Source organism: Tyto alba, unplaced genomic scaffold (genome assembly GCF_018691265.1).
Source record: "Tyto alba isolate M040663 unplaced genomic scaffold, T.alba_DEE_v4.0 Super-Scaffold_42, whole genome shotgun sequence".
Lineage (NCBI taxonomy): Eukaryota > Metazoa > Chordata > Aves > Strigiformes > Tytonidae > Tyto > Tyto alba.
The window spans coordinates 27703824-27729961 of NW_024881318.1; the positions used below are offsets into that span (position 1 = coordinate 27703824).

Sequence of the window (26138 nt, forward strand, 5' to 3'; positions counted from 1 at the left end):
TAGACTACTAGTAATAGAATAAGGAGGTATTGTTTTTAATAAGGAAAATGTCAAATATTTGCAGTAGAAGAAGCAAAGGAAGTTCTTATGTTAGGCTTTAAGACCTCACTTCCTGCAGAGAGAATGATGGTGATTATTTTTCTTCTAGGAGTTTGATCCCGAGGAATTTTACTATCTTTTGGAAGCTGCTGAAGGCCATGCTAAAGAGGGACAAGGCATTAAAACAGACATCCCTCGGTATATTATTAGCCAGTTGGGCTTAAATAAAGATCCTCTGGAAGGTAAGTGCATCTCCTGGTCCAGCTGTAGGTTCCTAGATTCTTCTTTCTCATAGTGTTTAATCATTCTGATAATCTGTGCATACCAGAAAAGGGTCAAAGTAAAGATGGTAACAAAACAAGCATTTGCTAATGCTCAAAGGTGCTGAAAAGGCCATCTGAGATTTTTGTTGTGAATATCACTCACAAATACACCATGTCAATGATACTAGCCATCTTCTTTCAGCCTGGCAATGCAACTCTCTTATTTCAGCTCTAGCTGAAATTTACTGGTATAATTTGATGGTGACTGTTATCCAGCCATAGGTATAAATGAAACGGGGCTGAGCTTTTGTTTGCCTTTCAGTACCCCCAGGCTCCCAAACCTTAGAGTCCCTGAGAAGAGTATCTTCCATTCCAGTTAAAACTGTAAATATTTATTTTTCTGGGTTACTCACGTGTCCATGTTGAGGACTTTTATAGGGAGAGCTTTGTTTCCGATGGAGGTATTGTCATTTCAGAATTTTTGTCTGCCTGCTTCTTCTTTTAAAGGACAGCATTGGGAAAACTAAAATTGCTTCTTTCTCCTAACCAGACTATCTTCTCTTCCATCCTTAGAACAGGTTCTGTGACTGGTGACAAATTGAAATTGGTTCCTTGTGTTCAGTGCTAGCCCTGCAATTTGGAAGAAATTGGCAGAAACGCCATCATGGAAAATGGGTCTAGGTAGTGCCATTTAGCTTGTCTTCTGTGTTATGATCCAGGACAAGGCAGATCTCTAGGAGGGGAATTGATAACACAAAATAATAGCAAAAAACTGTGATAAACTTTTTTTTTTAGACAGTTCTCATGATGCAAGGTAACATTTCCTCAGATCAAAGGAGTAGTATATTATGTGTTAAAAGAAAACTTCTTTTTCTTTGGCTTCAGCAGCTTGTGAAGTTCAGCACTGACAGATAATGTCAGAAATTTGATTAGATCTAATTCAATTAGGTTGGATATTGTTGTAGGTGATGCTCATGTTATGTTAACAGATTTAAAGGAAGTCAAGCCTATTATGCCTATTATTAGTCTGCTTTCTATCTTCACAGAATAATTTTCTTCTCCAAATTTAGTATTACTTTTATCTGAGTTATACATTAAAGCAGCTTTGCTTTTTGCGTGGATTTGGAGTGCAGCAAGGGTACCAGATAAATTGGGAAAATATACATAAGTACAGTTTTTGATGTGGTACTGTAAAAAATCAAGAAGTAGCTTAATTCTTCGCAAGATGGAGAGATGTCTTCTGCATTTGGAGAGCTGTTGGTCTGGCCTGGACTGATGATTTATAAATTCTTCACTGATCAAGCATGCAAGGTTTAATTTGGAGTGTGGGTTGAGGGTTTAGAATTTATTCACCCTGGTTCTGCCACTTGAACCTTATTTTACTGATTGAATCATTCTGGCCACTTGGATAAAAGTGTTCCTCAATGTGAGTCAAGAATCAGACACTACCTTTTTTAGACAGTTTCTGAGAGAGATCTAGAGACAAATGCTGTATACAAATAAGGGATACTATTTTCTCAGACTAAATAATTTTATGCAAGTGTACTTCATCAACACATCTTACAATTACATTTCATAAATAGAATATTAATGAATATAATGTAAACTTTGAAACATTTCAGGATGATTTAAATATGTTGGGTTTTTTTCTGAGAGGAAAAATGGCCTCTGTAGTTTGTCTGTAAATACTGAGGAGTGTATGATGTATGGATTACTGATTTTTGGATTCAGTTGGAAATTTGGGTGACTGAATTATTTTCTGTATCATTTTAATGGTTAATATGTGTGTAGATTTGTGATTAAATAATTTAAGCCATCTGATTCGTATTAATGCTTTCCTGCCTCCCTACAAAAAGTGATATTTATAAGCAGTATATATCACTGTGCAGTGACTTCTTAAATGATCTGGTTTGGGTTTTAAATTGGTGCTTCTATATATAAGGATATTTCCTAAGAAAAAATAAAAGAATGGCACTATGGGTTTATGCCCTGGATATAATCATTTACAGAGACAATTATTTGGAAATACTGCATTCACTGTTATAAAAAAATACTTCATGGAGATCATCCTCCTGAGAACTTTAAATTCCTTGTATGCAAAAATAGAAAGTATTTTAAAATGTGTAAGTAGTAGAACCACCAATTCTTTCAAAAGAAACAAAGAAAACCCGCCTCAGTAACACCACTTATCCTGAAACACAGAACTGTATTTTCAACCAAGCTGTTAAATTATGTCTGCAATGTTCATAAATGTTTATGCAAAGGATTTTACTTGCTCTGCACAGGAAAGCAACCTACTTCTTTAGACCTTGCTCTACGTACCTCCTTTGTTTGCTGCCATAGCTGAAGTGCCCTTTCTTTGAGTGAAATGATGCATGCATTACTTGGAGATAATGCTAGATAAATTTATACTGTACTGAAAGCAATACCACAACAGATTCATCACTTAGCAGAGACTGGTGGCTGCATTTCTGAAGAGTTCCCCAGGGAGAAATTTTTCCCCATGGTTTTTAAATTACCGTCTTTACCTTTTTGAATCATGAGTCTTCAGAAATGGTTTAAATCAATGAAAGAAAAAGGGCAGATGTTTAATGGTGTTTAGATGAGTTTTAAAAATCTCTTCAGGCATTGCAAAATGGTTCCACAGCTCCCTGTTTCAAAAGCTGACTCTTGGTTCCATTCCATTACTACCTACTGCTTGCAAATGATACGTATTTCTCAGATAATGGTTATTTTGCAAAAGTTCTGTTTAAAAATGGCTCATTTTAATTTTCTGTTTATAAAAATACATTATCAGCCTTAACTAAAATTATATTATTCTAGCTTGCTTGGTTCTGACCCATACAATAAAGGTTTCATCAATGCTTCTATTATAAAAACCAACATACATAAAACTGTGACTTTTGCCAGGGAAATTCACTCCAGTTTCGAGTTTGACCTATATAATTTTATCTTAGGCTCTCTTTTTTTTTTTTTTTTTAATTTGTTTATTCTCAGTGTTGATATTTTTCACTGCTTACTGCGTTCATATTCAGAATTTTTGTAATGATTTAGCTCCTCTAACATTTTAAAGTTCTGTTTGGTTTTTGAAGTGACATTTTCATTCGTTCTGATTCTTGGACTTTACAAATGTTGTAATCGCTATCCAAAACACAAATGACAGCTACTCCCTAAATCTTTAGCTATTCCAACAGAAAATTATCTGTGTGATTAATCTGCTCTGAATGATTACAGTAAGTGTTGTGCAGAATTTGACTTGTAATACTCATTATTACATAGAAAAAAATCCAGTTTAGATATTCTATGTGAATGTTCAATTATTTTCATATTCATAAATTTATTTAACAGTTTTGAGATAAAAATGCATCTCGCACATTTCAGGTGGTCTTATCTCTGATCCCTGGCACATAAATTATGATAAAATGTGCATATTTGGCTATGTGGAGTATATAATTAACTATGTATATGATTAAAGTAATACTAAGCTTCCCAGGGTCTTTTAGCTACCAGCTGTCCTGTTTAGCTTTTATTACCCAGATGAATTCTTAGTTACTGGGCCCCAGAAGAACAGGAGAGACTTAGGAGCTCTGCAGCATAGGTTGACCCTGACAGGGACAACCAGGTCAAGTTGTAGACTCCCAAAATCTTCGTTTCCCCAAGAAGTTGTCTATATTAGTGACTCAATAAATGATAAGCTTCTAAGAAAATGGCTTTTAGCTTATTCTGTTAGGCATATCAGCACTTCTGTGTAGAAGATGCAAACCATTTGGAGTCCATCTCTGTCTAATCTAAAAGCTTTTTGCTCAAACTGTGAAGGAGCCCAGCAAGGGCCTACTATTAACCCTTCAGCAGCTGAGATCCTCAGGAGTTTTAGCAGATTAGTGCTGCCTTTCTCTTAATGTTCAGATCACACACGGATCTCAGAATTCCTATGTCTCAGCAGTGATGGCAGTATTGCTCTTCATTGCTTCATGGCTGTTTGAATTCTTCAGTGGAAGATTACATAGGCATCCAATAGCACATTTTCATGTTCTGTGTGGGATTTTTTTATATGTGCTTGGAAATGCCCTAAAAGTTATCTCAAAAGTATTACAGATAGGACAGTGTGTTTATTAAGTACGGCAGAAAAGTGTTACTTCAGGTTTTCTGTGCTTCATTTAGTTTCGTGTTTGCTGTAGTTTAAAATGAAGTTTCTAATTTTTGTTTCCAGAAATAGCTCAGCTAGCTAACTGTGACAGTGGACCACCAGAAACTCTGGAAGTAGATGAATCAATGAGTGTAAGTTTTCTTGTTATGTTGGTACTTTTGCTGAATATGAACAAGGAAAAATAAATGTGTTGTGTTCCCCTCAGCCCTGCCCCATTTTTTCTCCTGGTGTATGTAAGGAGATTGGCAAGAACAGGGATTAATTCTCAAACAAATGCTATGGTCCTCAGCAGACAGAAGCTTCACAAAAAATATTAGAACAAAACTTTCTACCTATTTTCCTAGATATTGCAGTATCTTTAGCTTCTACAAAGTAAGTGTTCACCGTGTAGCAATTGTTTCACCACAGAGTCCACCACTGCTTGCTTTCTGTTTAATTAAGGTATTTATTTTTCTTTTAGAAGGACTTCTAAACCATTTCATAAAAAAAATAAAATATTTTAAACAGATTTTTAAATAGTTCATTTACAGAGGCAGCTAATGATGAAATTGAGGGACTCTGAATAGATCCAGTAAAGAGACAAGGAAGAAATGAGGAAGTTAGCAAAAAGCCTGGATTCAGAAAGTTAGTTTGTAATCTGGAAAATTGTGCATTGTTCTTCTGAATCTGTTTGAAAATATTTGTCTATAATAATGGATATCTTCCAGTAATAATTTGTCAGATGCTTACTCAGTTTGGAAAAAGAAAAACAGTTTGGAGAAATTGGTTGGTCTGAATATTGTGGGCTTAAATGTTCTCAATTTAAATTCTTACTTTTAAAAGTTTGTTCTTACACCTTGGATTTCAGTCAACAGAGTAGGTGGAGTTCTAACAATTTAGTGTTGATTTTTGGTGTAAGTGGGTAGAAAAAACAAGCACAATTTTGGGGGATGCATGGGGAATTCAGCGGTGCTTCACAGGTACTTAGAAATGTTACTAGAGTTCAAAATACAAGCATGGGGTATCCTTAACTAGTTCTGATATGCTACAGAAAAGATATCATTCTCTGGTATGTGTCGTATTTTGAGACAATTTCTGACTTTCTGGCAAAATGCCACCCATAAAGGCTTCAAAAGTTGTGACATAAAGGGTGTTTCTTATTCTGCTGCTTTCATTCGTTTTCACTGAAAATACTGTATTAGACCTGAGCAGTATTTAGTGGAAGGAGATAGATAAATTGAAGAAAAGACAGAAAGAATAACTAGAAGACTTAAAGGAATTGCTGAAGTGCTTAGGAGAATCCAAGGTGCAAACTGGCTTAGCAGTAGCTAAGAAATTGCAATTGTAAAGTTATTTGCGTTGTGCAAATGTTAAAGAAATACAGGAAGGATAAAGCAGTGTAATAAAGGAATGTAAGTAGTGGAGGTGATGAAGTGAAATCTATAAAGACAAATACAGGGTGAATATTTGGAAATATTTTCTCAAAGTGTATCTGTGGAATAAACACACGTGAAGTGATGGGAAGCATAACATTAAAGTACAACACCATTCAAAATCATCATAAATATACAATTAGGAAGAATCCTGTACAGGTAGGTAAGTGGGCTTAACAGTTTAATAAATCATCTCTCTGCTCCTATGTAGTTCATTATATTAACCTATTCATCAGTCTTCTTACACTGAATTTTCTTTAGCAAGCATTGAATAGAAAATGTTCCAACCAGGTCTACTTTCAACCTTAACAATTACCAAACTGCCTGGATAGGGATCGTAGAACTTCTTGGAGATTTAGAAAACTTCTTGAAAAGGTTATTGTGGGTTTGAAATACTGTATTTGGAGTCCTGTGCCCTTGTCATCCATCCTCCCTGCAACCAAATTCTAATTAACACTTATATCTTCAAGATTAATTAAAAATTAAAGCTAGAAAAGAGGTTGTGCAGTACTTGAGACAACTTAGTTTTAAAAATTTGCTGGCTTACAAGTATGTGAAAGTAACCTCTGTAGTGGCAGAATTACTACATTTTTATCTTCCGTGTCTTTCTCTTTCATTTTATGTCTCTTTTCACAGTCTTTCCTAAGTTATAACACAGTCTTTCCTAGTATTAATTGAAATATGCAGAAGTTTATTGTAGATGAGTTCTCATTCATTCCATTTTGTCATACCAGGCTGTATTACCAGAGTAAGATTTACTAAAATGGGAAGGCAGTGGCCAACAAGTGCCTGGTGGGATTTGCAGAAGTCTGTGACTCCGGATAGGAATATCCAGTGGCTCCTTTACTCACTGCAGTGAAGCCTTTGTGCCTGTCTGCTGTAACCTGTGCATGTAGACAAGTGCATAGAAATCTGCAGTGTAGAGTACCTTTCTGATGAAAAAGCAGCTTTGCTTCAGGAATCCCTTTGGTCCTTCTCTGTGCTAGTTGTGTGGCTAACTGGCCAGAACTTTTAGCTGCTTCATCAGGGTGTGAAAGTCTGGTGATAGTTGTTTTTTGTTTGTTTTTTATTTTTCCCTGATTTCAAAAAAGGTCCTGTATTAACTTTGTTCTTTCTCCTCTTTTACTTTTAAGAGCTCTAGTACCTCACTGAAGTTGCAGAGGAAACCTCGGGAAAGTGATTTTGAAACAATTAAACTGATTAGTAATGGAGCTTATGGGTGAGTAATCCATGAGCGCAACAGTTCTTTCATATTTTAGCTTTGCTTAACTTCCCATTATTTCTTATTGCAGAGACGTTTATGTGAGAGAGTTGGTTTGCAGTGCTGCTTTTTTTTATTCTGCTTTCCTGTTCTGTTGCTAATATTTGAAGTTCACAAGAAAAGCTTCTTGGAAAGGCTGCTAGGTAATAATGAATTACTGTGTGCTGCAGTAAATTAAAATACTGAATATTACATCACAAAGATATTTCAGAAGTAGGTATCATGTAATGCCAAAGAAGAAATCTGAATAAATGGCAGATTTAAAGCCACCTTTATGATACTGGAAACAGCCTGTGTGTATGCAGATGTGAAACAGAATAAAACTGCATTTGTAGGGAGACAGATTGTTAAAAATTAATGCTTACTTGACCTAGAAGTATTGGTGAAGTAGAAGCAAATTTCCTTAAGTAGGGCAACACTGTTTTGTTGCTTCTCCGTGGACACTATTCTATCCTTAAATTGTAACCAGTTAGCTTTTAAGGAATTGCTGTTACTTGGTTATTTTTGGATACTTGGACAATGCACAGCTTACTGCCCAGTAGTAAGTGAATCATCTGGAGATACCCTAGAAGACTGATAAAAAAATATGCTAGCCTGGGCCTTAAATGAACATGAGATGTTTTCCGGAAGTACCGTGCAGGGATTGTGTCTATCAGCAGGCAGAAGTTTGTCTTCAGTCCCCTTTTCGGGTCAGGTACTATCTGTTAGACCCTTGATTGGCTGCTCCTCTGCAGTGAGATGTGTCAAGACAGGAACTGTTGGTCTGTGTAACCCGCAGGACCAGGAGGGATATATTAGCTCAAAAAAAGGTGTTTGTGTCTTGAGGTGAGGAGCCCATTGCCAAATGAGACTGTGTCACAGCCCAACAATGAAGAGCGCTGTGCTGCTCTCTAGCACAGACCCCATTAGACTGGCTCTACTCTGCACTACATCCCCTTGAGGTAGGAAGCAGCAGAAACCTGAGAGGACTGAGCGTTCTTTGAAGAGACCTTGTGCGTTGCAGGTGCTTTGTCTTCTATCTACCCACTGGAGTTTTGCATGCGGTTTTAATGACCTGAGGCGGATGGGCACAGTAGTATTCTGATCATATTTAGCTAAAGGTAACCCTGAGCGCTGAGATGGGAGGCATTTAGTACTGCCTAGTACTGTTAGTCATGATAACGTGTGGAAGCTGTTATTTGTGTCCAGACCTGCTTACATAGCTCAGCCAAAAGCATGAAGGAAATAGCATAATTTGCATTACAGTTTTATGTAAATATCCAAATACAACTTCTCACTAGTCGACCTCTGCACAATTCATTTTCTCAGAATTTCTCCCTAGGCAAACTCATTACTTAACCCTATGCCAGTTTCTCTCAATTACCTCAGGACTTCAAAAGCCTTTCTTGCAGCAGTTAGCAGTAGCTGCTGCTCCCCTCCCTGGCTGCATCATATTCTCCTTCCTTTGGCAGATGCTTAATACCCTCCATTCATCCTTTCATCTCCTACTCCATTTCCTCTTTGTCTTATTGGAGGGAGGGTAAGAACAACCCTGGGGGGTGGGTCCTCATCTGAGAAAAGGGTGTCTGGTCACTACACCTGCCCAGCTTCCCAGCGGTTTGGGGATGCTGAGGGATGGGGAGAGGAGGGAGCAGCTGCAGAAGGGCATGCTGCAACCAGCAATGCAAGGCTGGCCACCTAAAGTCAGAGGTTGGGTAGACCTGTGCCTCTTGCTCCATAGGTCTTACAGTCAGAAGGACACCTGATGAGCCATTAAGAAATACAGATTGGAGACAACTGTCCATTTGAAACTGGAGACAATTAGGGAACTGAAAAACTGGAAAAGAAAGGATGAAAAGCCATGGCTTTTTATGGCACATACGATGTAGGCATGTCAGATTTCTTTTTTCCTCATGTTTGTGGCAGGGAAAATTAATACTTATGAATCACCATTTTAATGCCAATAATATGCAAAATTGGCAATATAAATGTTGTAAAAATTGGATGAGACCCTGATAAATTTGTGAGGAAAAGCAGAGCTGATAGAGCGTAAACAGCTTGGAGTGTATCTGGATTCTGCATGAATCATTATTGTCTTTAGCAAATGTTAAAATAGGGGAAGGCTGGTGGGCTGTACTGTGGTAGTATTAGAAGTGGAAATTGAAAATCTCATCAGTTTAGTAGGGTCCTTTTGCTTCCATCCTTAAGCAAACAATAACAAAATAGATTTTATTGGTTTGGATTTTTGTTTTAAATAGTTACTTAGAAGAAGAATCAAGAACAAGAAAGAAAACAAAGGTACAGCCCCTTACTAGTTAATGTAGTGGGAAAGGAACACACTCAGTGATCCGTGAGACAAACTCTAGAAGGTATTTACTCACTTCTAAAAGTGATTTTAGCACCTAGTCACTTCCCCCCAACTACTGTAAGTTGGAGGCATGTGCTCCTAAATCCTCAAGGATATCACTTTTTCAAAACTGTGTTCTTGAAGATCTCCACTGTGGTATGTCAGAAAAATGGGACCAGAATATCGACAGACCATTTTTTGATCTTTATTGAAGTGTTTTTTTTCTGTTGGCACCAATATGACTGGTGGTTAATTTATACAAAAGTTACGGTCAAATTTAAGGGGAACACATAATGATAGCCTAAATGCTTTATAAGTTCAAAATGGAGTGTAATAAATCAATAATACCTGTTCCATCTGTGAATGCAAAGCAATAAACTGCCCCATAGGCATTTATTGCAGTTTATTTACAAGTATAAGCAGATGAAATAAAAGTTATTGTTGTTATGCTACAAAGATTATTTTTTTTCGCTTCCGTGTTTTTCCAGGCCATTAAGTTTATTAAATAACCTAAATATATGTGAATTCTTCCTGTGCTTCATTGATTTATTCTCAAAAATATATCAGTGGGCATGTTTTGTGCTGGAACTTAAAGATTCAGTATGCAATTGTAATATTTTACTTATTTTGAGGCTATAACGGAGGGTTTCATTCTGAACCGATTTTAAAAAAAGCATACATTCTTCTCTCTTTGATTTTGCTGTGGTGGTTTTGCCTTCATTAGTGAAATGGAAAGCTTTAACTGCTTGACAGGGTAATTGTTGGTCTTGGCATGCTGTAGCAGAGATTTGTCAGATACGTTAAACTTGATGAGTTTAAATATAAACTATTGGTTTTGTGAAGGTTTGAGTAAACATCTTAGCAGTTCTCTGCTCTTAATTGATTGGGTAAACTCATTTGTAGTGCAATTAAATGACTGTATAGTAGATGAGGTGTATCAGGCTTTTGGGGAATGGCTAGGAATATACAAGAAGCTAAACAAGCTGTGAATCAGTAAACATGTAGGATGTTGGCCAAGTCATTAATGGTTTCACAAGCTGTCTATCTGACTTTATTCAGCCAACCCAAACTTTTCATACTTCTCAAGTTTTAAACTTTTACTGCAATCACAGCAATATTTTTCTCATAGTCCAGTTTGCAAGAGGTATCAGGTAGTAGTAGTTCATCTCTTCAAGTTGTCATCAGCCTGATTTCCTGAACCAGCTCAACAAAACAAAGATTACATTTGATTTCAGGGAAGCAAGTGATGTCAGTTCAGTTGCTCTTCACTAATGTCCAATTGCATCTGCTTAAAGAAAATACACAATACCACTTTTGTGACTGCCTAGAATGCTTTTACTTCTATAAAGATTATAATGTCAGTATGCATATGACATACTGGCTAATGATGTTGCCTGATAAATTTAAAAGCTCTGAAACAGTATTGGCTTGATCAGCTGCTGCCCCTAACCTGTGAGTACTTATTCCTGTCACTTCTGCACTCAGTTGGCAGTACTTGCTCATGTGTAGTTGTGCTGGGAATAGAACTAAAAGTTACCTAGCTGCAGAATAACACCCTGTCAATCAGGTTAATTCATCATCAGCCTGGCAGCTACCTGTTCAGAAGTGGAAAGGTATAGGAGGTAGGTTCTCTCAAGTAGCACCAGCTCTGAATGGACTACAGATCTAAAAAGCTGTATTCCATTCCTTCTTTTCTGTTCACCCCTGTGGGTGACTGGTCTATGCAGAGTAAGAGGCTTTGATTCCAAGAAGCACATAGCTTTAAAGAGATGTTTAAAAAGTAGATGCTGAGGCTGGCAGTTTCTATGCTTGGGATCTTATATTCATCGTTCATTGTGGACTTACTCAAAATTGCAAACTTTAAACTCATGTGCCTTATTGCCCTGGAGTGAGCCTTCCTTCCCAGTACAACAAAGGCCAAGTGCCTTATCTTTCTTCTGTAGCTGATATTGGCAGCTACTGCAATCTTCTTGGTGGTAGAGAAAGGTTGTTACTATGTTGAAGGTCTTGAATTCTGTCCTTCCTGAATGTGCAGTGTGCTACAAACTGGTGAGGAGCTCAATATCTCAAGTATTTCTTTTGCAAATACAGAACAGTTTACTCATAGGAGATTGGGACAGCAGCTTCATAATTTTGCATCTGTGTTTACTAGCACTGCCATAAAGACAGCAGGCATTGCTACTGCTATGTATGGAGAGGTGGTTTTATTAGTCAAAGGCTGTGACATACTGGAACAACTAGGACTAGTCCCAATTGTGAGAGAAGGATCACAGCATTTGCGTTCTCTTCTTTAGATGGCCAGCTTCTCATTTGTTTCTAGGCAGACTAGGTTTAGCCTAAAATATTGCTGAGGGGGCTGTGCACATTGTCCCAGGGCTCTGAAGACCCACAAAGCACAGGATGCTCATGTCAGGAACGCTCCAGTGCTCTAGGCAGCATTTCCACCTGCCCCCAAATAAGTTTGTTCTGGTCATGGGCATTGCCTAGCTAGGATGTGGTGCAATGGTGCTTGTAAATCCTGATCTTAAGGAACTATCCCTAAATTTCACCATATTGCTGTAACAAATCACAGCCTCACAAGTGGCTCCTCTTCACTGGAGGCAACTTCAAACGTAATTCCAGGGTAGTACAGAATTTAGCAGACTCTTCTCAGGAAATTGCTTGTGAAAATGAAACATAGTTCCTGGTGATCAGCTGTAACTTTCAAGCAATAAGTACAATACCTGTGTTTCCACAGGGAGTTCAAGGTCCTTTGACAAATTAGAGAATCGGGTCAAAGCAAATGACACAGCTACATTAGCCTCAAGCACTGAGTATAGTCTAGATTGTAAAATTACTCTGAAAGTTGAACTTACTGAAGAGCTGTAAACTGGGCCTGAAGCCTGTAAGTAATTTAGAGAAAAAACCAGGAATCTTGGTTGTGAGATTGGAAGGACAGATTGCACAGTATTTAAGTAAGAGCAATTCAGGAACCTGGTTAAATGTTTTATCATTTTTTCTGGTCATCTTAACACATGTGCACAATACCTTATATTTGTGCCTAGCTGAAGGTATTTCAGAGATACTTTTTCAAGCTGAGATTTATGTTTGAAGTAGAATAAGGTAATGTTTAGACAATGCCAATGTTTATGATTTTTTTTTAATTCTCTTGAAAAGTAAACTTTTCTGTTATGTTGAAATACAGCATCAGTAAAATACAGAGCACTTGTGTGCCTGTTGAGATCTATACAGTGAAATCAGAGGATGTTTTGGAAATCTCTTGTCACCATGTTATGAAAACAGAAAGAGGGGAGATAGGTGTCCTGGTTTGGGCTGGAACAGAGTTAATGTTCCTTTTTGGTAACTAGAACAGTTCTGTGTTTTGGATTCAGCTTTGGGTTTGGTATGGGAAGAATGCTGGTAGCACACTGGTGTTTTCAGCTGCTACCGAGACTTCAAGGACTCCCCGACTCCCCACGTCCTGCCCGTGCGCCAGGGCACAGGGAGCAGGGAGGGAGCACGGCCACAGCACCAGACCCAAACTGGCCAGTGAAATATTCCATATCATGGCACGTCGTGCTCACTGTATAGAGGAGGGGTGGTCGGGAAGGGGCTCTCTCTGTCTCACTTCCAGGATTGCAGTTGCAGGGTCTTGGTATCTCGGGGTCGCTGGCCGGGAATGGGCTGGGGATTGGTCAGCGGGTGGTCAGCAATTACATTGTGCATTGTCTGTTTATATTTCCTATTGCTGTCATTGTTTTAATTTTATTACGATTGTTAAACTGTTTCTATCTCAACCTGCAAGTCTCCCTTTACCCCTCCAATTCCCTCCTCCATTCTCAGGTGGAGGGGGGGAGGGTGGGTGAGCTACTGCAGGGTGTTTGGCTGCCGACCAGGCTCAAACCACAACAGTAGGAGAGCAAGTTCTTCATTTGAAACCATAGGAGCTTGCAACACCACCACTCTGATTGTGTCTTTGTACGCAGGCAGGACATAGCATTGTCATTGAATGGACCAACAGGGCAATTGGATGGCCCAGATGATCTTAATACATTGCTCTTGTGTTAAAGGAATCCTTATATTTACAATTGTCTTTATAATGCACTGAAAAATCATGAGCAGCATTTAATGATCATGGCCAAGAAACCAGGAGCTAAGGTATTTTGTTTTCTCTTGAAAGCACATACAAAACAAAGACGTGTTTCTGCCTAGTGCTCCAGCTGTCTCATTCTGAAAAAATAAAGAATAGAGATAGATGTGGGAAAGTGTGCTTGTGGGGGCAAAAAACAAGGTGCAAGTTCAGTGCCAGGATTAGGAGAATGTAGCAAGATGACAGCTTCAAGCAATCTGCACAATAAGTTGTACAATAACAGAAGCATACTTCAAGGATGGCAAATCAGGATTCAAAATTACCCAAGACAAAGTTGTTAAATTCCAATCATTTTACCTCAAAATTACCAGTCGAATTGCAGCAGATGTGTACTTTACTCCAAGCTTTCTATTTAGATTAAGTTGAAGCCCTACTTATGTGCAGAAACATGGAAGATTTCCTGTTTTTCTTTTTTTAACTTCTTCTTCTTTTTTTTTTTTTTTTTTTTTTTTTTTTTTTTTTTTTTAATTTCCAGGCTATTTATTAATTTTTATTTAACTGTTTATCTTTGGGAAGATTTCATTTTCTATCTGTCATTTTATTGACATTTCAGCAAATTCTCATTTGGTCTTTCAAAGTGTGGGAGCTAACACTGCTGTCACAGGCAGTCCCCAGTGCAATTTTTGCAGTGTCTTTAGTTTAGTGTACTGGTGGACTGATGAAATGGCTTCACTGCTGTGATCTGGGAGTGTCTTGGAGGAAGAAAGTTCTTTTGCAGGAATAACATGCTGCTGGCTAGGGCATAGTTTTCTTTGTAAAACATAAATGCTGTTTGCTGAGGTTACTGTGATCAGAGGATGTGAATAAATGATGTTAGACATTTTTATATGTTGAAGATCATTTAAAATATGTTGAAGATCATTTAAAAGCACTTTATAGAGCATAAACAGTGTATGCATGTATACAGTTACCTGCTTGGGACTTAAAGACTGGAGAAGGCAATTTAGAGAGCTGGGGAGACACAGCCACCATATCCCAGATATTTACTGGACTAGATAGCCCTTAGAACTTACTGGTCTTCGTCTTTAAATACTGTAGTAATGATCCTACAGATGCACGTGATCTGTAGAGGGGTTTTATTAAGATGCTGTAGTAATATTCTCTGGTTAACATTTGTCTTTCAGTAGTTCATCTTGGCACACTATCCACATTAAAGCTCTGAGAAAGATCTGCATGCTGAGTCCTCAGGCAGTCCTCAGTTCATTCATATAACTTCATTTTTTCTGAAGGATTGTGGCTTCAGCCTGGAAGGTCTCACTTTTCTATGCACCAGATCACAAGGGGACTGAAATAGGGAAAAGAAAAAAACTAAATTATGGGAGATTAAGAAGCTAGAACAGACTGACAGGAGATAGCAACAAAACAGAGGAAAACCAGAATGTAAGGGGAAGAAAACAAAGGAAAAAGGTTGTAATGAAGGGGTGGAGAGAGAGTGGTATGAGGGGAGTGGTAGGAAGAGGTGCAGGAGAGCAAAAGGCCTGAAGCCAGCAGGGAGGAGCAGGAGTATGAGAGCTGAATAACTGAGTCTTTATTCCATCTTGGGAGGGGCAGAACGAAGTCAGACTTAGTAGGAGGCATGAAGGGTGGGGTTTGTCTTGCATTTTGCCCAAGGTGGTTTTGCCCTACTTTCATAATAGTGTAATGTCTTTTACCTGCCCCATGCTCAGACAAGAGCAAGGGACTAATGAGCTTTTGGAATCACTAAGAGAAACTTTCTTGTCTAGAAGAAGTTTCCTCCACAAAGGAAAGCAGAAACATGTTGATTTTTTTGAGTGCCTGTAACTTTGGTAGCTGTGGGAAAATCTTAATAGTAAGGCAAGAATTACTTTTTGTGTTTAAACAGATAATTCTGTGCTGATGATTGGACCTCATGGGGACAATAAATTGAATTTCAAAACTACATAATTGAGTCCCATTTTTCCCACCCCCTCTATTTTCTCCTTTTAGTCCTTTGTTTCCATAAACACCCACTACTGTGGTGATTAGATACTGGAGATGCTATATGCATTAAATGATACAAAGTAGATTTCAAGCAAGGTGAAGGTTTTCAGGATTTGCCTCAAGAGATTTTGATAAATGCAGTAGTAATGTCCTGGGTCAGTGTTTCACAGCAGGGTGATTCCTTCTCTGGAACCTTGAAAGAAAAGGTTTGTCCATGTAAGGTTTTATTTCACTTTGCTTCCCTCACTGCCTTGACCTTATCTAACCAAGTCTACCGGAAACTTTGTATCCAGTAGCCCAGTGGAAATTCTGCATGTCAAAATACATCTTAATCCCTTATTACCGTGTAGTTAACACAGTGATTTTTGTTTTGGATTACCTACTGGTGACCTACCCCTGATATGGATCAATGCTTATGTCAAGGACTGAACAAGAACAGAAGGTTTTGCACCTGGCAATGAGGGAGGCACCCCATCGAACAACTTCTATACAACCTTCAATGGGAAATCGGTGACATGTTTTAAAATCCCCTGGATGAAGTCTGAGTCATAATTATCTGACAGCACACTTACGGAATAAGCATTTGTTGGAATTAATTATAACCCTATGCCATAGCTGAGTTTTGTATAAAGTCTTTCATTGATGGAAATGCCCAAAATCTGCTTGAGCCAAGAGCATTTGCTATATCTGTTGGGGGGGCATTTGCTATAACTGTTGTTGGCTGGAGGGGGGAAGTTGTTCGTTTTTATTTTGTGTACTAATCTGTGTTGTTTAAGACTCATCCTGGTTATGAAACAAAATGAGGCTTGTAGTCATTCTCTAATGTGAAAGGCAGATCAAATACATTAAATTAAAAAGAAGTCTTATATAATATATATACCATTTTTAAAAAAATATGTATTTATTTGTAAAAGTATTTTTAAATATTTTTAATAGTAATTCAGACTTTTTTCTTTTTCTCTCCCATTTGAACTTCTTCAGCGCGGTTTATTTTGTGAGACACAAAGAAACCAGACAAAGATTTGCCATGAAGAAAATTAACAAGCAGAATCTCATCCTCCGAAACCAGATCCAACAGGCTTTTGTCGAGCGCGATATCCTGACATTTGCAGAAAATCCATTTGTTGTCAGCATGTATTGCTCATTTGAGACAAGACGTCATTTATGCATGGTCATGGAATATGTAGAAGGTAAAATGTCTGTTCTGTTTTACAGAGGAAGAAGTTTTCTTACACCAAGAAAGAATAATAATCCTTATGGTACTTGTATTAGAAAGGCCCCCTGAGTGTCCTCTGTACTCTGGCAATAGAGATTTAGGATCTAAATCAAACAGTAAGGTGGCTTTTTTCCCAGTCATTATCTCCCAGTGAGAGATTGTAAAACACTTATGCTCCAGCTATAATGGGAAATAGCTGCTCTTTGAATAAGTTCCTCATAGACTGTAATTGTAAGTGTTCTACCATTCAAAGTTCATGTGGAAATGCTGTTCACTTTTCTGGAGTTCAAATTTTCATTAGCACATCTTGGGATATTTGTAATACTTGTATTTACGAAGAAAGAAGGAACAGGAAGCAAGTTGAAAAGGTGCTGATGCTGAAGGAGAACAGTGGACAGAGGTGCCGTGCAAGATGCTATGGTCATATAAAACCCAGACTATGGTCGAGTGGGCTCCTCCCTCTCCCCCTTTTGTTTTTTTAAAGTAGTAGCACAGACTTTATTGGTTTCCAGCTGAACCCTTGTACTGCTTGATCCCACCTTCCCATTATGTTTCGGTATAGTAGTTGGTGTGGTTACATGTTCAACTGAATCCTCTGACTGAATATAAATATTTCTGACTATAGTTTGTGTCTCTTTCTGCAGCGCATATGGATTGTACTGATACACATCATGATTTATAGTGTCATCTGGAACGTGTGTCCTGTTTTCACAGGTGGAGACTGTGCTACTTTAATGAAGAATATGGGTCCCTTACCTGTGGACATGGCAAGGATGTACTTCGCAGAGACTGTTCTGGCCTTGGAATACCTTCATAATTATGGAATTGTACACAGGGATTTGAAACCAGACAAGTACGTATGTAGAACATAATCAAAAGAGGACTTGAAAATTGTTAGATAAAATATGAAAGGTGTAAGCTTGCTCTGAATGTTTCTGATTTTTTTTTTTTTTTTATTGAGAATGTTACGTGGATTCACAATTTCTGCACAATATTTGAATTTTCATTACCTGCAGTTACAGAAGATGCATTTCTTCCAAAATTGCTCCTTAAAATTTTCCATCTTTAAGATGGAAGAGGCTATCAGAGTGGCTAAAAAAAAAAAAAAAAAAAAGTACTTACTCTTCTGGCTGGAATGGGGAAAAGCATTTTGGTCATTAAGGAAAAGATCTTTCAAAGTATGCTTAAACCACTGTTTAATACAAAGTATCATCAACCTGTAGATATTTGCATATATGAAGACAAGATTGACAAGATCAAGAAATCTTTCTTGTTACATGGTTTTTGGTTCTTTTTTCAATATTTAGAGTTACAGTGTCACTCCTATACATGTAAATAAAGTTACAGCAAGTAGGTGTAGCAAAAAAAGTGGCTGTCACAGTTCCAGTAATCTTGCTGCTTCACATTAAAAAAAAAAAAAAAAAAAAATAATTGGAGTTATGTGTGTTGAATAACAATACCTTCATAGCATGATGCCTCAGGCCAGTACAGTATTAGTTACTAACTAACTTAATACCTGGATTTTTTTGAAATGAATGACCTAGCTTGTTACAGACAGAAAATGCTCACCTTACTTCAAAAGCAACATTTATTCTATTCCAGGTCTTTTGATGCCTGTTTCTTTTTCTTCAAAACATCTAGCATTCAGCTCTCAACACTTATGTTTCTGTAAGATGTTCTGCAATTGCATATATAAAGTTTGTTTGCATCTGATAATAGTAACAAATATAAGACTGTCAGGTTTTCAGCCTGTTTATTTTGTACCTGATTAAATTACTAGTTAAACTGTCTATATTTTTGCAGTGCTAATGAAACATTTTCCTCCAAGTATAATAATAAGCACAGAATGTTGCATACATCACAGTAACTTCAGATCATTCTAATTTTCAGTTTATTGGTAACATCCATGGGCCATATAAAGCTTACAGACTTTGGCCTGTCAAAGGTGGGGCTAATGAGTTTGACAACCAATCTGTATGAGGGTCACATTGAGAAGGATGCCAGAGAATTCCTTGACAAACAAGTAAGACACAGCCTTTTTCATTTTTACATTGTGTTCAAATTAAGTGATGTTTTGCCAGCAGAATATATCATAATACTGTATACACTGTTGTTATTTCTGCATTGGTGTTCCAATTGTGTATGGCAGTTACTTTCATTGATGCCCTGCAGATTATTCTAGGCTTATTTCTTTCTACATTAGGATCTATTAGTAAGATGAACAACCTAATTGTGTGCAAGGGAATCTGTGAGACACACAAATGGAAAACTGTTTTTGTAAGGAATTCAGAAGTCTCAGCAGAGTGCTTGTGGAGCTTATGATGCATTGTACAACCAAGGGTGCTAAAACCCTTACTATGGCCCATTTCCCTTTAAGCATGCCTCATTACCATTGCTCCCAATCTGTTCACTGTAAAAGTTACTTAAGATAAAACCATCACAACTTTCATGTAAAGAGAAGGCTAAGTTTAAGTTAAATAAAATATTTTCCATGATGCACTCGCAAAGGACAGTTTCATACATCGATGACAGATATGCAAATGTTGATTATGATGCTTGTAGCTAAGTCATTCTACAAATATTAGCTGTTATGGAAAATTAGCAGACTGAAACCTAGTGAATTCCATATTTCCATATTATTTTACATTTGAAGAGTTATAAGTGATGTGCCATAGCTCAATCTTGTTTTACCATCGTGCTTATTTTCTTCCTTTTAGGTCTGTGGTACACCTGAATACATAGCTCCCGAAGTGATACTGAGACAGGGTTATGGAAAACCAGTGGACTGGTGGGCAATGGGAATTATCCTTTATGAATTTCTTGTCGGGTGTGTACCGTTCTTTGGAGATACACCAGAAGAGCTGTTTGGACAAGTAATCAGTGGTGAGGATCATCACAAAAAACCCAGATTTCTTACCTTGCTATGGAACATTTCCATTTCTGTTAATAGTAAAGATACTCACAACTTTACTGGTAGACTAGGTTTTCAGGCTAGTTTGGCTCAAGTAACCACCATTATAATAATATTTTAATACGCAATTTGTTGTCAAAGCAATAAGAATAAATTTGGATTAAAAGCTGAACTTACTGTATATTGTTGCTAAGTACAGAAGTGCAATAATGTAGAGTACAATGGGTAAGCAGCACTGTCGAAAAAGAAAAACAGTATTAGAAAAGTAGTACCACTATAGCACAGTGATTTCAGTCTTTAGTAAAGAAATTATACCAGAGAAGAAACGGTTAAAATAAATTTGCATAAATGGGAAAATGCCTCCTGGCATAATGAAGAAATTAACAAAGATGTAATAAAACCCTAAAACAAATGTGTCCCGAATAATAAATAATGAGAAAGAGAAGGAAAGAAATTCAATTCACAGATTGTTAATGATTTAATTGGTGATTGTTGTAGTGTAATGTTATTTCTCTAGCAGCTGTTCTTCTTCCATTTAAAATTCAATAACCTTTTAGATCTTAACCTGCAAGCTGACCCTAAGTATTGTTATGTGGCTTGTGGCAAAACTGAATGATAATTAAACAGAATTGTTTACTATCCTACCTGCTGTTTCCATAAATTTCCCAGATGCATAGATGTAGAGGGCCTCTATTTATGCCAGAAGTTTAACAGAATGACACCTCTGTTACTGAGTATTTCCCAGTCTGTTTTACGATCTGCTTAAAAGGTCCAGTAACTGAGACCAAAAAAAAAAAAAAAAAAAAAAAAAACCATGCAGAAAACCCAACAGAAACAAAACTACAAAACTAACCACACCTCTGGTTCCCTATTCCTTGAAAATGCAACAAATCCCCAGTTGTACCTCAGGAGACACTGTCATCATCTCTTTTTCCTTCATCTCTGAAAGCCAGACTTGTTTGTAAACTGTAATGAAATGAATTTGTGAGCTGCCTTTGGTATATGGCCACTTTATACAACATCATAGCTGTTCATGGATTTATAACCATGTTGTTTTCTGATGTGATATGCCAAGGCCTGAGTGGCAAGGAGAATCAACTGTTTAATTAACACAAGCAACAAATGCTGGCTTTGTTCTGGGTGCCTCATGGCTGCGATGCGTATTCATGCTTTGTTTTCCAAATCAGATTTAAACCACAGCGGAAGCTGTAGGCAGGAAAACATGGAAAGAACTCATGCTTTTATTCTATTTCCAGACACATGCACATGTGTTTTTATCTTTATGCTCTCTGACAAGGAGGAGAGGAGATATAAAATGAATGACAAAACTTGTACTTTAGACTTCATTTTGTATGTGGCATAGATTTTACATTTTATAAAACAAATTGTCATGTATTACAATCTAGCTGATACTTACTTATATAACTTCATCTGTTTGAATGTGTCCATTTATCTTCCGGAAATTACCTTTAGAAGTATATGTTTGTAAAACTGGTTGATTGCCACTTAATCCAAGACTGTTGGTCAGCTTAATTTCTTGTTTTGATACTGACTTGGTAGTTTCTTCTCTTTCATTTTAAATATCCTTTTTTACTGAAATCATTCTTACTGTCATTATCTGCAGGTGAACTCTTTTGTTGGATAAGTTTCCTGTGATAAAATATATGGGCCCCTTGTATTCAACTGTAAAAGCTGTGTTAAAGAACCCAAGCTATAACCTAGACTTCTATTCCAGTTCCTGTGGGTGAAATCTACATTCTACTTGAAAATCTACTTTAAAATCTTGCCCCTTCATTTTACCTCACTGCTTCATTGCAGGTTGCCTTTCCTGCCTCCAGGTTATGTTAGTACATACGAGTACAATAGTAGGAGGCCTCTGTTTAAACTTAGATGCCCAAAATAATCAGGGTTAAAAATAATACTTGAGAAACAGGTTACATTTCATGCCTGTTTATTTCAGTACCTTTCCTTAAATTCTGAAATACAAAGATTAAACTATTGCGTAGCTTCTGATGATGATTTCTACAATTATGATACTTTTGAAGGAAAAGTCTAGATCATATGACAACAAAATCCCTAATATCCTTCTGTATTTCCTGAGCTCCTAGCATTCTGCTTTTCTGATGCCAAAATCCTTGTACCTCCCAAGAAACTTCTGCACAGTTTTGTCTAAACCTACAGTGTATTACATTTGTGGAGGCATTGTCTGCTAAAAATCAGACAAAAGTTGCCGTGTAAGCTGTTATAAATTTCACATTCATACTGAAACTGGCCTGTTTTCCATTGTTTAATTTAAATGGAAGTTGATGGAATTTTTATTTAGCCTTACCTGAATACTTCAGAGTTTAATATCTTGATTGCAAGATTTATGTCCAACTTGCTATTAAGTGTAAAAGCTTTAGTAGTATAAGATTCAGTAGAGTGAGGTGGTTTTCCTCTGAAATACATGACACTTGAAGAAAAACTCTACTGGCACGTATCTCTCCAGAGCAGAGGCTGATACCTTGGCCCTTAGTCATGGGAGTAATGACTTCAGTGGGTCATCTAGCATTAGAGAAGGATTACAGATGTGATAAGTAGTGACTGCTGGGTCAAGTTATCTGTGTCCATCTTAACAGCAGATTCCATGGAACAGAACTTAAATTTAGACCATGATTTTGGGGGGGCAGGGAGAAGGGACATCATAAAAGTTGTGCTAATATTTTGCAGTAGTTTTCCATGATCCAAGCATTCCTGTATTCTGTTGTTAAACACTGTTTTGGTTAAAGGAGACTTCAGAGGAAAATGGGAACATAGCAATATGTTTGTGGAATCTGTATAGAGTATAAAAATCAGAAGTATTTGGTATTCAACAGAGGACAACTAGAAGAAGTTGCTTTAACTCTGACTGTACTGCTAGCTCACCATGAGATCTTTCACACAGTTTCTGCTGAACGTTGTGATCAGACTTCAGCAATAACAACTTTGTTTTGCTAGATGAAATCAACTGGCCTGAAAAGGATGAAGCACCACCTCCAGATGCCCAGGATCTGATTACCCTGCTGCTCAGGCAGAATCCTTTGGAAAGACTGGGAACAGGTTAGGAAGCACTATTTTAAATTGTTAGTGTGCTAGAAATAGTTTCTATATTTGGCATTCGAAGCTTTTGTTCACCTGTTTGTTTTCCCGGGAAACATCTGTCAGGACCAGTAGCATTATAACAGAGGGTATTCTGTAGATGCAGACCAGTAATATGAACCTAACAAGATGACTGCTGTCCTTTTTTTGTAGTTTACATGTGGTCATTCACGTTTTCTCTTAATTTGATAATTAAACAAAAATTTTCAAAGACCCAGATAGCCATTGGGTAAGATTCCTTCATGAATACAGTATTAAATAACTAAACACAGAGCAGGGGAATCAATACAGAACTGATGGTTCCTTTTTCAGAAGTATCTTAGCCTGACAAATTAGTTCTTCCAGGCTTGAGGGTAGGTGATGAATACTCAAACTAATTATTCAGAAATGACTGTCTGAGGTTGTGTTGTGAAAGGTCTTGTCATTCTCATTCAGCAAGCACTATCGCTTTACATGAAAAAGAATAATACCCAAAAGTGTGAATGTTAAGGAAGTAAATGGATATCAGTGAGAACACAAGCTGCCAACTTACTCCACTGTGGTCATTCAGTGCTGTGCTCATTTCATTTTGAGAGAAGAACCTGGCATGTGATATTAGCAGCAGTGAGCCTGAATAGGCTAACAAAAATATTGTGCATTTATCAATTAGAGTTTATTTGTTAGTTGATGGAACAGGATTTACTTGGTAATTTGGGTGAGAGGCAATAATGAAGAACATTGCACATGATCTTTAGAATGTTAAGACATGGAAAGTCTAGTCACTAACTGCCATCCCACCAAGCAAAGTACTGTATAAACGCAGCAAAAACGGGCCTCCTACATAAAAGAGCCTGAATATAAAGGTATAGTGTTATTTACGTTATAGTGTGAACACTGTACAACATGTCTATAAATACATTGGGGATGCTAGGGAAGCCATTGAAAATGGAAACCAAGGCTGAGTCAGCATGAGAGTACTTGGAAAATTCCTGGCAAAATGGTGTCCATTGGTCAGACTGTACTGCGTATTTTTAGAGCTAATATAAAAAGGAGCTTTAGGAATCAGTTCATAACTGGCCTTACCACAGCCACTATGGGGGAACGTGAGTATAACCCCAGTCCCAAATGACAGGGTCTCCCTTTGGGACATGATGATGTGACTTGAGATGAGTGAACTGCATGTCCCTTGCTCCCTGAGTGTCTGGGACCTGTATGAACAGCCCTTAGACTTCACTGTAGCTGATGGTCTGGAGTAAGCAGCATCCAGCAAAGGTTGTTCTCCCTTGCTCCATGTTGATCAAGTTAAGAATGAGGGAGGTGTCATGCCTCTGTCACCTTCTCCACTTGCTACCAGCTTCATCTGCTGCAAAAGGCACTGCTGCCAAAAGCAGAATGAAGAGCCACTATTAGTTCGATTCCCTTGTTTTAGTGTACTCTTTTAAGGCATTGTTGTTTTGTTGCCAAGATGCTTTTTTCTGGTAAACATGGTGTTAATTCAAGACTGTCACCCTGTGAGAGGCTGGATCAGTAGTAGATTGCAAATTCTGCCTTGTTTTCTACAGCTGGTTGAGAAAATGAATTGTCTAGATTGCGCCTGGCTTAACTACTGTAATGGTCAGTGCTACTACATGGAGCATCTGTGCAGCTCATTTACAGGCTGATTTCTTTCTAAGATTGCAGGTCTCTCAAGAGCTGGCAGTCTAAAGAAGGAAACCAGGCAGCCATTTCTTTGAAGCACAGAGGGGTGTTTAGAAACTGTAGCAAGGTTTTTTTTTTAAGTGTCAGAAGCAATTCACAGAAACAGAGGCTGCAGTGTGACAGGTCCCACAGGGACACTGAAAGATTGCATCATTTATCCCAGACTCCACCATGCATTTCAAATGACAGCCTTATCTGTTTAATACATATTAGCTAGCTGCATAACACCCCATGAAAATCTTAATTGTGTATTTGCTCAGGAGACCTGAGTGGCATAGTCAAGTTGAAGGAAAAGCGATACTATACTTGTTTTGAAGAAGGAAAATGACAGGAAAAAAAGACTTTGGATTTGAAATGTCTGATACCAATCAAGAATTATACAATTCTGACATAATAACCCATTACTGTGATCAGGGAAATGTTTACTTCTTGGCTAGTGACTTACATTGAGATGTGATTTTGGTTTCCTCAGGGCAGATTTGGCTTTTATGAGTTTTTCCCTGGTGCAGTCAGAAAATCAAAGAACCCAATTTAGAAATCCTGACACTCTGACTTAGAGACCAATCCTGGAGACTTCACACCTTTTCTATGGCTCTCTGCTGACTTAACCTGGACATAGGGAAGTTTACATGCTGTATCAGTGTAGTGGGTTGACTCTGCCTGGCTACCAGTTGCCCACCAAGCAACTCTATCACTTCACCTCCCCAACTGGACAAGGGAGAGAAAATGTAACAAAAAGCTCTTGGGTCAAGATAAGGACAGGAGATCACACTGCAGTTAGTCACAAGCAAAACAGACTAGACTTGAGGAAATTAATTTAATTTATTGCCAATTAACAACAGAATAGGATAATAAAAATAAGAACAAATATAAAAACACCTGCCCCCGACTCCTCCTTTCTTCCAGGGTTCAGCTTTACTCAGTCCCAATTTCTCTACCTTTTCTTCCTCAGCAGCACAGGGGGATGGGAAATGGGGGTTGCAGTCAATTCATCACATGTTCTCTCTGCTGCTCCTTCTTCCTCAAACTCTGCCCCTGCTCCAGTGTGGGGTCTCACCCATGGGAGACAGTCTTCCATGAACTTGTCCAACATGAATCTTTCCCACAGCATGCAGCTCTTCACAAACTGTTCCATGGTGGGTCCTCCATGTATTCACAAGTCCTGCCAGCAAACATGCTGATCCAGTGTGGGCTCCTTTGTCCACAGGTCCTGCCAGGAGCCTGCTCCAGTGTGGGGTTACCAGGGGGTCATAGCCTCCTTCAGGGTACCTCCACCTGCTCTGTTGTGGGGTCCTCCCCAGGCTGCAGGTGGAGATCTGATGTACCGTGGTCTTCCCCAGGGGCTGCAGGGGAATCTCAGCTCCAGTGCCTGGAGCACCTCCTCCCCCTCCTTCTCCACTGACCTTGGTGTCTGCAGAGTTGTTCCTCATGCATGTTCTCACTCCTCTCTCCCAGCTGCTATTGTGCAGTGGTTTTTTTCCCTTCTTAAATACGTTATCCCAGAGGCACTACCATTGTTGCTGATGGGCTCGCCCTTGGCCAGCGGTGGGTCTGTCCTGGAGCCGGCTGCATTGGCTCTGTCAGACATGAGGGAAGCTTCTGGCAGCTTCTCACAGAAACCAACCCTGCAGCCCCGCTTCCATCCCGCTACCAAAATCGTGCCATGTAAACCCAATGCAATCAAGTTGGTAGTAATTCT

The 26138-nt window shown here is 38.2% G+C and overlaps 1 protein-coding gene across 6 annotated transcripts in view; it reads left to right on the plus strand.

Moving 5' to 3' along the window:
• MAST4 (microtubule associated serine/threonine kinase family member 4) overlaps nt 1–26138 on the plus strand; it is a 308421-nt gene that overhangs the window by 260806 nt on the left and 21477 nt on the right. For all 6 annotated transcript variants that reach the window (XM_042804476.1, XM_042804477.1, XM_033009056.1 and 3 more), the window contains 8 exons: nt 149–281; nt 4513–4580; nt 6995–7080; nt 16500–16708; nt 17449–17587; nt 18625–18757; nt 19452–19617; nt 22622–22723. In XM_042804476.1, the coding sequence (XP_042660410.1) occupies nt 149–281; nt 4513–4580; nt 6995–7080; nt 16500–16708; nt 17449–17587; nt 18625–18757; nt 19452–19617; nt 22622–22723 (1036 nt within the window). The remainder of the gene's footprint in view (nt 1–148; nt 282–4512; nt 4581–6994; nt 7081–16499; nt 16709–17448; nt 17588–18624; nt 18758–19451; nt 19618–22621; nt 22724–26138) is intronic.